This window comes from Sus scrofa, chromosome 14 (assembly GCF_000003025.6).
Source record: "Sus scrofa isolate TJ Tabasco breed Duroc chromosome 14, Sscrofa11.1, whole genome shotgun sequence".
NCBI classification, from domain to species: domain Eukaryota; kingdom Metazoa; phylum Chordata; class Mammalia; order Artiodactyla; family Suidae; genus Sus; species Sus scrofa.
In genome coordinates, this window is record NC_010456.5 from 108,142,045 (window position 1) to 108,154,580 (window position 12,536).

A 12,536-nucleotide genomic window follows, 5' to 3' on the forward strand; every position below is an offset into this window, starting at 1 on the left:
AAATTATGATGAAAACTTTTGAAATAAAACTCAATATTACCCGCCAAGTCTTCTCCCACACAGACTAACAGAATCTATTTTTATATCCCAGTGAGATTTGCAGCAAAGAATAGAGCACCAGTAAAATGAGGAAATAATTTCTGTGCTGTACCTGGGTTTTTCTCACTTCCTTATTTTAAAATAATCACCTAACAAGTCCAAAAAAATTCAGAACAATAGCACAGTGTTCTACAACTGGGTACATATCCTTATAGACATTTTGGAACTAAACTGAATGAGTTGACATCTTCTGGGTAATTTGTCATCTACTTAAAAACTTATAATGATATATTACAGTGCTGGGAGGCTGGAAGAAACCTTCTGAAGCATCTGCCCCAACCCCATCATTTTACAGATGAAGATCTTGGGGAACAAATTGGCTGCTGGAACACACTGAAGACTCAAATTAAAACATCTGCTCAATTTTAAGGTGTCTGACAAATTTGGACAGAGGGGGGTGAAGAATAAAGTAAAAAACCTCCAAAACAGTTTTTCGTGGAATAGTAATTATGATCAACGGGCCTATTCAATAAATAAGAAGCAAGGATTGTGATAGACACATACCCCACTCCAATATCAGGACCTCTTACATCTGGAAAACCGAGAGCTTGAAAGCTAAAGGAGCTAACACATTAGATCTGTGGGTTGGGGATGAGGAAGAGAACTAGGAGCCCTACCCTGAAGTCTACTGGTGAAACACTGGTCCAATTTTATACCTAAACTGATGGATGTCCAGGAGTCACTCTTATGTGATGGTGCCTTCCTCTCCAGAAAAGTAAAGATTTGAGAAAATGGTCCATGCATAGCAGAGGTACATGACCACTGACCTGACAAAGGAAGGATGGCTTAAACCTTAGCTCACTACTCAGTGGACCCTGACCAGCAGCAGCAGCATCACTGGTTGCTTGTTAGAATGCAGAATCTTCGGTCCCATCCAGACCAAAGGAGTCAGCATCTGCATATTAACAAGAACCCCAGGGCCTCTAGCAACATTAAAGTTTGAGAAGTACTTATTTAGATGTCATAGCAGCAAGAGAAAGTGTAACTAACTACCTGTAACCACATTCAATCCAAGTTTCTGGAATAATTACCTCCATTACCAGCTCTACTCGCTAAAGCTTTTCCTCTTTAAGCCTTATTTTAAATTTTTTTATTTTTTTTTATTTTTTATTTTTTAATTTGTTTTTTAGGGCTGCACCCATGGAGGTTCCCAGGCTAGGGGTCTAATTGGAGCCTTAGCAGCCGGCCTACACCACAGCCACAGCAATGTGGGATACGAGCCACATCTGTGACCTACACCACAGCTCAGAGCAAGGCTGGATCTTTAACCCACTGATCGAGGTCAGGGATCAAACCCGCATCCTCATGGATACTAGTTGGGTTCATTAACCCCTGAACCACAATGAGAATTCCTATTTTAAATTTTAAATAGTCTAAAATTTAGCCTAGGTCCACACAAAAACTACTCTAACTCATCAATGAGTTCAGCAAAGTAGCAGGATACAAAATTAACATTCAGAAATCAGTTGCATTTCTGCATACTCATAATGAAATATTAGGAAAGGAATATAAAAATACAATACCTTTTAAAAATCACACCACAAAAATTTAAATATCTAGGAATAAACCTGACCAAGGAGGTGAAAGACTTATATGCTGAGAGCTAGAAAACATTAATCAAGGAGATTAAAGAGGATTCAAAGAAATGGAAAGACATCCCATGATCCTGGATTGCAAGAATTAATATCGTCGGCTGTACTACCCAAAGCAATCTACAGGTTTAATGCAATCCCTATCAAATTACCCATGACATTTTTCACAGAACTAGAACAAACAATCCAAAAATGTTGGAGTTCCCATCATGGCTCAGTGGTTAACGAATCCGACTAGGAACCATGAGGTTGCGGGTTCGGTCCCTGCCCTTGTTCAGTGGGTTAACGATCCGGCGATCCGGCGTTGCATGAGCTGTGGTGTAGGTTGCAGACGCGGCTCGGATCCAGCGTTGCTGTGGCTCTGGTGTAGGCTGGTGGCTGCAGCTCTGATTCAACCCCTAGCCTGGGAACCTCCATATGCCACGGGAGCGGCCCAAGAAATAGCAAAAAAAAAAAAAAAAAAAAAAAAAAGTATATGGTGCCATAAAAGACCCAGAATTGCCAAAGCCATCCTGAGGGGGAAAAAAAATCCAGGCAGGAGGCATAACTTTCCCAGACTTCAGACAATATTACAAAGCTACAGTAATCAAGACAGTGTCAAACAAACATACAGACCAATGGAACAGAAGAGAGAACCCAGAAATAAACCTAGACACATATGGTTAATTAATCTTCGACAAAGGATGCAAGAATATAAAATGGAAAAAAGACAGTCTCTTCAGCAAGTAGTGCTGGGAAAACTAGACAGCCACATATAAATCAATGAAACTGGAACACACCCTCACGCCATGCACAAAAATAAACTCAAAATGGCTTAATGACTTAAATGTAAGACAAGACACCATAAAACTCCTAGAAGAGAATTTGGCAAAACATTCTCTGACATCAGCCATACAAATGTTTTCTTAGGTCAGTTTCCCAAGGCAACAGAAATAAAAATAAACCAATGGGACCTAATCAAACTGACAAGTTTTGCACAACAAAGGAAACCATAAAAAAAAAGACAACGCTATGGAATGGGAGAAAATAGTTGCAAATGATGCAATTGACAAGGGTTTAATTTCTAAAATATACAAACAACTTATACAACCCAACAGCAAAAAAATAAACCAACCAACAACCCAACTGAAAAATGGGCAAAAGACCTGAATGGACATTTCTTCAAGAAGATATACAGATGGCCAAGAAACACATGAAGAAATGCTCAACCTCACTGATTATTAGAGAAATGCAAATCAAAACTACTATGAGGTACCTCACACCTGATAGAATGGACATCATTAACAAGTCAACAAACAACAAGTGCTGGAGAGGGTGTGGAGAAAAGGGTATCCTCCTATACTGTTGGTGGGAATATACATTGGTACAACCACTATGGAAAACAGTATGAAGGTACCTTAGAAAACTAAATATAGAACTACCACATGACCCAGCAACCCCACTCCTGGGCATACATCTGTATAAAACTTTCACTGAAAAAGATACATGCACCCATATATTCATTGCAGCACTATTCACAATAGGCAAGACATGGAAACAACCTAAATGTCCATTGACAAATGAATAGATTAAGAACAAGTGGTATATATACACAATGGAATACTACTCAGCCATAAAAAGAACAAAATGATGCCATTTGCAGCAACATGGATGGAACTAGAGACTCTCATACTAAGTGAAGTAAGTCAGAAGGAGAAAGGCAAATATCATATGAAATCACTTATGTCTGGAATCTAATATATGGCAGAAATGAACCTTTCCACAGAAAAGAAACTCATGGACTTGGAGAATAGACTTGTGGTTGCCAAGGGGGGAGGGGGAGGGCGTGGGATAGACTGGGAGTCTGGGGTTAACAGATGCAAACTATCGCATTTGGAGAGGATAAGCAATGAGATCCTGCTGTATAACACAGGGAACTATATCCAGTCACTTGTGATGGACCATGATGGAGGATAATGTGAGAAAAAGAATATATATATATATGTATGAATATATATATATATGACTGGGTCACTGTGCTGTACAGTAGAAATTGACAGAGCACTGTAAATCAACTATAATGGAAAAAATAAACATCATTTAAAAAAATTTAGCCTAGGGAATTATCTTGTGGCTCAGTGGGTTAAGGATCCAGCATTGTCACTGCAGTAGCTCGGGTCGCTGCTGTGTGGGTTTGAGCTCTGCCCCAGGAACTTCTGCATGCTATGGACCTACCTCCATCCCCCAAACCCACATCAAAAAAAAAAATTTAGACTAAATTTTAAATAGTCTCAATGAATATATTATTAAATGGTGATGTTTGTTCATGAAAATTCAGTCAACTATCAAGAAGGAAAAAAAGAGAATTTTATTCCAGCCAAACTGAGGATTATAATCAGGGAAGCAAATTCTCAGAAGGCTCTGAGAACTGTTCCACATGTTGGAAGACAAAGGCACAGTTGAATACATTTCTGAGACAAAGGATTGTACATAAAAATGACATACTGATATTTTACGTAAAATTCACCAAGGATACACGGTTCGGGTAGGCTTGTACAAAGCCAGCATCAAGTCACCAGGACCCCCTACAGCACTGGGAAAGAAGGCTTTTCTTTTTTTTGGACTTTGTAAGGTTTATTGGGAAGGGTATAGAGTCCATCCCCATCCAGGGTTCTGAGAATGGGCTAGAGGGGAAGAGGTGGATCTCAGTGGGCTTTCTTGCTATGCTGGATGAAGAAGGCTTTTTTTTTAAAAGAAGTTACACCGCTAGCATCAGAAGAAAGAAAAAAAAAAACAAACACGGATCTTTATGGTTGAGCAGGCACTCCCATTTTTGAGGAGCTCTGGTTAAAGTGTAATGCAGATGCACACTGCTCTGAGGGAAGGAGGCCCAGAAAAATACAGGAGAATTTTACGTCTAATTGTTTCCTGTCCCGCCTTTAAATATAAGTTGTATTTCATCATATCACAAAGTATATTAAAGATAAGGAAAAAATATGTATATATTTATATAAAATTTTTTCTCATGAACTATATTAAAGACAAGGAAAAAATATATATATATGAGCTTTACTATTTTCAAGAGTTATGAAGATTATGAATTGAGGCCTTTTTCCCTGCTATTTTCAGCTGGGGTCATAGCAGGAAGAAGACCAATATTAGAAACCCCAGGGAAGATTGAATTCAGCACAGAAACATGTCCCTAAGAGTTCCCTTATGGCTCAGCAGGTTAAGGATCCAGCATTGTCACTGCAGTGGCTTGGGCCACTGATGAGGTTCCGGTTTGATCCCTGGCTGAGGAACTTTCGCATGCCACGTGTGTGGCCAAAAAAAAAAAAAAAAAAAAAAAAAAAAAAAGGAAGAAAGAAAAAGAAAAGAAAAGAAAAAGAAAATATGTTCCTAATGAAAAAAGAGAAACTTGGGAGTTCCAATTGTGGCTCAGTGAGTTAAGAAGCTGACTAGCATTCATGAGGATGCAGTTTCAATCCCTGGCCTCACTCAGTGGGTTAAGGATCTGGTGTTGCCGTGAGCTGTGGTGTAGGCGGCAGATGCAGCTCAGCACTGCTGTGGCTGTGGTATAGGCTGGCAGGTGTAGCTCCGATTCAACCCCTAGCCTGGGAACTTCCATATGCTGAGGTATGGCCCTATAAAGAAAGAAAGAAGAAGAAAAGAGAGAGAGAAATTTCATGTACAAGAATTTTATGATCAAAAGGTTTTGAAGGGTCCATGCTTCAACCATGACTCCAAAGCCGAATTCCTTTTACATCACACATGCGCTCTCTGTCGTACACTCTCAGTGATGTGGAACTCACCACCCTGGAAGGCTACCCATCCCATCTTTGCATGCTCTAATTGTTAGAAAGATGTCCTGAAATTTGTCTCCCTATACCTTTCAATTGCCCTACAATGAGTAATCCCACAATTATTATCTCTACCACTAGCTCATCTCCATTATCAACTGTCTATTACATTTCCTGCTGGGATTTTTTTTTTAAATAGAGAAAGTCAAAGAAACAAATTTCATGTATTTATTTTTCATGGGGTGGGGACAGCTTATAGTAGTGGGGTGTATGAAAATTTTATTTTTTGCTTTTACTTTGAAGTGCCTTAAGAAAACCTCATGTGTACAGAGGGATATTAAAATAAATTATCACAAGTTTTAGAGACTGTAATGAAGAACATAACCACATCAGAAACTTAATGTAGGGATAATACTGTCTTTAAACACTGTTTTAGCCCTAAATTTCCTGGGAGTCAAAGCAGAAGATAAGGTGGTGCTTCAAAAATTTTTGAGAGTCTCTAGCCTACAGGAGTCTTGGATATCAGTCCTGGGAAGTATCATAGATCAAGTTGAATCCTGCCTCTTACAGAGAAGGAAATGGAAACCCAAGACGCTATGTAATCTGCCCGGTACTGGGCGTCCAGTTAGCTGCAAGCCAAGTAATAGTGTCACTTCTCGTTTTTGCTACAATGCCAGACTTTGAGTCTTGGGTTTGTTAAGTAAGCTTGTCCAGTACAAAAATCAGAGATAGAGCACTACCTCACTGGGCTGACCATGGGCAATAGCTATGAATACCTCAAAGCAAACCCAAACCATCCTGGCACACACAGCACCTCAAATCCCCAAATTCACAAGTCTAATACCAGGTAAGAAAGTTATCTTGGAGGCATAAGCCATCCTTCCTCCTACTCTTTCCTACAATGATATTTTCCCTAAATATCCATTGATTCTAAATTACAGACATGTTCCACTGAGAAGCTTATTTTAATCTCCCATGAAAATAATCTCTTTCTGATGAGAGGTTATTTGCTCTCAGAACAGAAACACCACTGTGAAACACTTCATTCTTTCTGAAACACTTGAAGTATAGGCTCATAGCAACCTGTGCCAGAGTCATTAGTGAAAAGTAAAATATCATAAGTGATCAGTTTATCTAGGCATCTGAAATTAGATGCAACCAAAAGATATTCCAAGAATCCCTTTTCTCATCTATTTTGAAATTGTTTGTTTTGTTTTGTTTTTTTGTTTTTTTACAGTTGCACCTGCAGCATAAGGAAGTTCCCAGGCTAGGGCTCAAAATGGAGCGACTGCCGGCCTACGCCACAGCCACAGCAACACCGGATCTGAGTGGCATCTGTGACTTATGCTGCAGCTTACTACAAGGCCGGATCCATAACCCACTGAGCCAGGCTAGGGATCTAACCCACATCCTCATGGACACTGTGTCAAGTTCTTAACCAGCTGGCCACAATGGAAAATCCCTTAAATAGTATTAGTAATAGAACAATCTGTGAGAGCATACAGCATGAGATGCCAGTACAGTGACAATACTTCCATGGTGTTCTGAATGATTGGTTGGTGAGTCACAGCAGCCTGCCCACCAGATCATAAACTCATCCTAAGTAGTGAGAGAAACTCATCCTCAGAAACAACCAGTTGCATCTCATTTCTCTTAAAGTTTCAGCAGATCACTCAAAGCAATGAAGTGCAATCATGCAAGCATAAATTATGTGCTTTTTCTGCCCTTTGTCCTTCTGAAGTAAAAATAAGCAAACCCTGGAAAAATGACCAATCCAGGTCCCAGGCGTTTCAAGTGAGACATCATCTATGTTCCCACTAGTCATTTCTATTACAAAATGATCTGGGATCCTACTATGTTAGGTGACCTGGTCACATTTATTGGTTTAGAGTAGCCCAGTCCTAGGATAAGAGCATCTAGGAAGCTTGATTAGTTTTTTTAAGGTCATGAAGAATCTGTGAATTCTTAATTCAAGTCATTAAATGAGACAAGGGTAGAGGAGCCGAATTAATGCCCAAGTCACACCGGGGGTAAGTGAACATAGTTACATCGCTCCATAATTTTCCAGGCTTCTTTGCTGGCATCAGGTATAGAAGAGCTCAAATGGCAAGAGAACAGAAGATAAACACATAGCCTGCTTGCAGCCCACAGGGAGGCAAAAATAGAAAACAAAAAGAGGAAGAAAAGCGTGACATGCATCCATCCCAGAGCACATCTTCCGTTACTGTTAATCAGAGCATATGTCACACTTCCTGGGGCCACTGAACTCATTAGCCCTGGCAGAGAGGATCGGAATTTTCCCACTTTAAAAGGAGAAACAGGGCAAAAGACAGAAACTAGGCTGGCAGGAAATAGAGAAGGGAAGTGTTTCTCAATAAACATGTTGTCCAAAAGTGACACCTTTTCAATCAAAATCTTAAGGTCACCTAATGATAAAATGGAAGCAGCATGCAAGCAGAAAGGCTAGCAGTCGCGTTCCTCTCCCCCTCACCAAGCTAAGTCTCAGCCTCCCAACCGCACTGCCCTCTAGGTTGGAACCTGAGTCCTATGTCGTCCACGGTGTAGAAGATTCTAGAAGGACGGCTTTTGTCCTAGCACAGAACACAAGAGAAAGTGTCATCTTCCTTTGCTGCGATTCAGGAGACCTACCCTATCCTTTTCTCATCCCAGAAATAGGCTGCTTTAAACCAGTAAATATGACTGGGACTCTTGGCACAGTGAGGTTCAGGTTCAGTTTGTGATAGGAATGACTAGTCTAAAGGTGACAATATCTCACCTGAAACGCTGGGGCCTGCGTTGGTCATTTTTCCAGAGACTGCATAGCTGTACTTCAGAAGAGACCCTTACCTTCAGAAATGGCCTTCTTCACAGCTGCCACGTAAGTCTCAGGCTCATCATCACAGGTGAGCTCCTTCCAGTGCGCCCAATCCGGAAAGAAGTCCAGGAACTCCTCGCTGTCCTGCACCCCGCAGAGCAGCCTCACCACACGGTGTGGAGGGTAGAAGGCTCTCTGCAGCAAGGGCAGCAGGGTCGGCTGGCAGAAGCACTGCACCAGCTCCGCAGACAGCAGCACTATGATGCAACGTGTGTGGAGAAAGAAGCTCAGGTCCTCGGCCGAGAAGCAGGTCTTGGGGCCCAGCCTGTATGTCAGCGTCTTCTGGTTACGGACCTGCCGACTGGACAGGAAAAGGTTCTGGAGGTACTGGCACCATTCCTCGGCGTCCAAACTGTAAATGATGAGGATGTCGCATCCTCCAAGCCCTGAGCAAAGAAGGAGGGATGGAAGCATGTTAACACGCCTGCTCCTACTAGGGCTTCCCATGATCTGCAAGATCCAGACGAGGAGCGTGGTACCCACAATCTTTCACGGTCGGCCTCCAGTGTACCTGTCTGACTCCTTTCTCACCTATGGTCTGTGCTCCAACCACTCCAGACTCCCTGCTTTTGCCCAAACCTACCCTGCCATTTCAGATCTTTGCATAAGCTATTGCTTCTACTGGCATACTCTTCCCCCCAGAGCTGATGCAGTAGACGATAATGATGATGATAATGATGATGACGATAGCAACGGCAAGCACTTATATAGAGCTTACAATGTTCCAGACGCTCATCTAAGCTTACTGCCTCATAAACTCATTTTATCATCACAGCAACCTTTTAAGTAATCAGCAATTACTATTAGCCTGATTTTAAAGATAAGAAAAGTGAGGTATGGCAGGTTAAGTAGTTTACCCAAGAGCCATACTAGCAGAGTCAGAATTTGAGTTCAGGCAGTTTGATCCCAGAAGCTAGCTCTTTACCAAAAATAGTGGTTACAAGAACAGGTCTGGAATTGAGCAGCCAGATTTAGCATCTTGGCTCTCCGAAGTATTAGCTGTGCAAATTTGGGCATGTTGCTTATTAAAGTTTCTAAACCTCATTTACATATCTGTAAATAGAAATGTAATGGCAATATTTATCAGTGTTTTGTGAGAATTAAATATTTCATGTACAGTGCTAAACATAGGGCATGGCATGTAGTAAATCCTCAATGACTGGTAGCTCATAGCTGATTGATATTTTTTACATTAACATAAATAATGCATTAATGTAAAAGTTACCATGATTGAATTAACACATTGACCTGCACAATACCATTTATGAGGTGTCCCTCACCACACATGATCTGCGACATAGGTTTTCTTCTTCCTCTAAAAAAGCCCAAATGCCAGAAACAGAGTCCAAAGCCTCAGAGAAGCGTTGTGTTAAAAAGGTCTTTGGCAGATCAAGTTGGCCCAAACTCCTCATTTACAGTAAAAAGAAATACTTCATCTGTGAAGATAAAGGAACTTGCTTAAACTCACACTCAGCAAATTAGTTTCAGAGCCAAGAGGGAAACTCAAGTTGTCCCTTGTACCCTACCCAGTCCTCTTGCCAATCCACCTGCTGCTTCCCAACAGGAATTCTGTCAAGAATCTTACAAGCAATAAATCTTCTCTTCCCATTATCAAAGTTCAAAGAAGCTTGGTTCTTAACCTGTTACCAGTATTGTGGGTCCTCATCTCCCACTAATTCAGTGAACTATTCTAAGGGATTTGGAAAGAATGAGCACAGAGAAGGACCCATACATCTACAATGTAATAGGTTTCCATCCTCCCACTTAGAGCAGGAAGGGGAGAATTTTGTGAAACTTGGGAATCATCTAAGCTATGGACTGGCACAATTAAATGCCAACCCTGGACCACATTCAACTGAATGGTTCCTGGCAAAAAGGTCAGAGGCAGGACTAGGGAAAGATTTGAGGCTCTAAGCTCTGAAAACATCATGGAAGGAATTCCCTTTCCTGCCCCCACCCACCACCATATTCAAAGTAAAAACAATGACACATAAAATATAAACCCAACACAGTTCTGTTAGCCACCTGGGATGATAGTGCTAAAACTTTTAAAACAGTAAATGGAACAAAAAATTGGCATTTCTCTCTTTTTGGAACCCCTAGTTAAGTACAAATTAAAAAAACAAAACAAAACAAAACCAATAGGCTTCCAGTAGGAGCCAGTGGATCAGCCTGTGAAGGGAAGGTGGGCAAATTTCCAAAGAAGGCGATTTGTGACTGAGAAAAAAGTCAGCAATTCTGGAAAACTATGAACATTTGTAGCTCTGTAGAGAACTCAGTCCTGAGCACGGTCTCTTTTCTCAGTGGTGAATAAAACGATCCTTTTTTAGGAATGCTTACTCTGGCCCCAAAGTTTAAGCAGATCAAGGACAAAATTTAAATGCACCACCACTACAGCCTTCCATAAAACAAATCTTTGCTGACTGGATTTTTTTTTTTTTTTTTTGTCTGTGTAGAATGTTTCTTTGTACCTCTACGAAAAAAATAATTTCAGGACTCAAGAAGAAATAAAATTGGCAAAGCTCCATAACTGTGGAGTTCACACTGATAAAAGCAGAGTTGAGGCATCAGAACATATTTACCTTCCTTCTTTCCTAGGTGGCAGGTTTATACTCAAAGGCAAATGTTCTTCTAAATGTAAAGATTATTGCATATGAATATGCATAAGTATCATCCATCAGGGAGGTGATGTACAAGACTTGACATTTCATTACAATATTAAGAAAGCAAAGTTCCTGATGCTGTGCCCAGGATTAGTTAAAAGTGCAAAAGTGAGAAGCTGTAGCCACATTCCCCGCCCCCGGCCCCCAACACACACACACAGAGGCAAGTATACTAGGAAACAGCATGTCAACAGTTTGTGTACATGAATTAGAAGCAGAATAAGATCTCAGAAAAGGCTGGCTGTGGTCCCGTACATTCATGATGGCGAAGCCACTGGTAATGTCTTCAATAGGGTTGACAAGTGATAGCAAAGAAGTGAGGAAAATGGAAGAGAACGTCTTAGAGCACCCTCAAAGGTATGTAAGACATACCCTTAAGAAGGCAACCTGGGTCTCAGAGCACTGAGTGACCTAGCAGGGAAGCAAGCAGCCATGCTGCGCTGCTTGACTGTGTAGCCACGAGCGAATTATGCCACTTTTGTGAGGACAGTGCCCCAAAAGCAAAACAACAGTTTTAAGAAGACAAGTTCTGGGTCCACTGAAGGAAGGAGTACTGGGTTCACCCTGGATCCTGCCTCACCACTTCCTGTTCCTCTGTTAACAGCATGTCACAGTACCTGCTGCTCATTAAAGACCTCTAGTCAGGAGTTCCCGTTGTGGCTCAGTGCTTAACGAATCTGACTAGGAACCATGAGGTTGTGGGTTCGATCCCCAGCCTTGCTCAGTGGGTTAAGGATCCGGCGTTGCCATGAGCTGTGGTGTAGGTTGCAGATGCAGCTCAGATCCTGAGTTGCTGTGGCTCTGGCATTGGCCGGCGGCCACAGCTCTGATTTGACCCCTAGCCCGTGAACCTCCATATGCTGCGGGAGCGGCCCTAGAAAAGACAAAAAAAAAAAAAAAAAAAAAGACCTCTAGTCATCAAGGAAAGTTTAAATGTTAATAATAGCAGAAACCAGCTGCCATATATGGGAATTCTCTGTACTATCTTCCCAAGTTTTCTTTAAATATATAACTTCTAAAATAAAAATTTAAAAATATAATTTAAATAAAAAGCGCTTAAGGGGTTAGCCTCTTCTAAATGGAAAACCTATTTAAAAAGTCTCACTCCTGAGGTTCCAGTGTTAAATTACACTGGAAAATTACACTGCAAAATTACAGGCATACCTCAGAGATATTGCAGGTTAGGTTCCAGACTATCAAAATAAAGCAAATATTGCCGTAAAGCAAGTCGCACAAATGTCTGAGTTTCCCAGTGCATGTAAAAGTTATACTTAGGAGTTCCCGTCATGGCGCAGAGGAAATGAATCTGACTAGGAACCATGAGGTTGTGGGTTCTAGCCCTGGCCTCGATCAGTGGGTTAAGGATCCATTGTTGCCATTGAGCTCTGGTGTAGGTTGCAGCAGCTGTAGCTCCTATTAGACCCCTAGCCTGGGAACCTCCAGATGCCGCGGGTACGGCCCTAAAAAGCTAAATAAATAAATAAATAAAAGTTATATTTACACTATACTGTAGTCCAGTAACTGTGTG

The 12,536-nt window shown here is 41.2% G+C and overlaps 1 protein-coding gene across 3 annotated transcripts in view; it reads right to left on the reverse strand.

The window, feature by feature from the left end:
• Nucleotides 1-12,536, reverse strand: part of PIK3AP1 (phosphoinositide-3-kinase adaptor protein 1) — a 265,547-nt gene that overhangs the window by 103,649 nt on the left and 149,362 nt on the right. For all 3 annotated transcript variants that reach the window (XM_013983580.2, XM_021071940.1, NM_001244503.1), the window contains 1 exon segment: nt 8,318-8,731. In XM_013983580.2, coding sequence (XP_013839034.1) covers nt 8,318-8,731 — 414 coding nt within the window.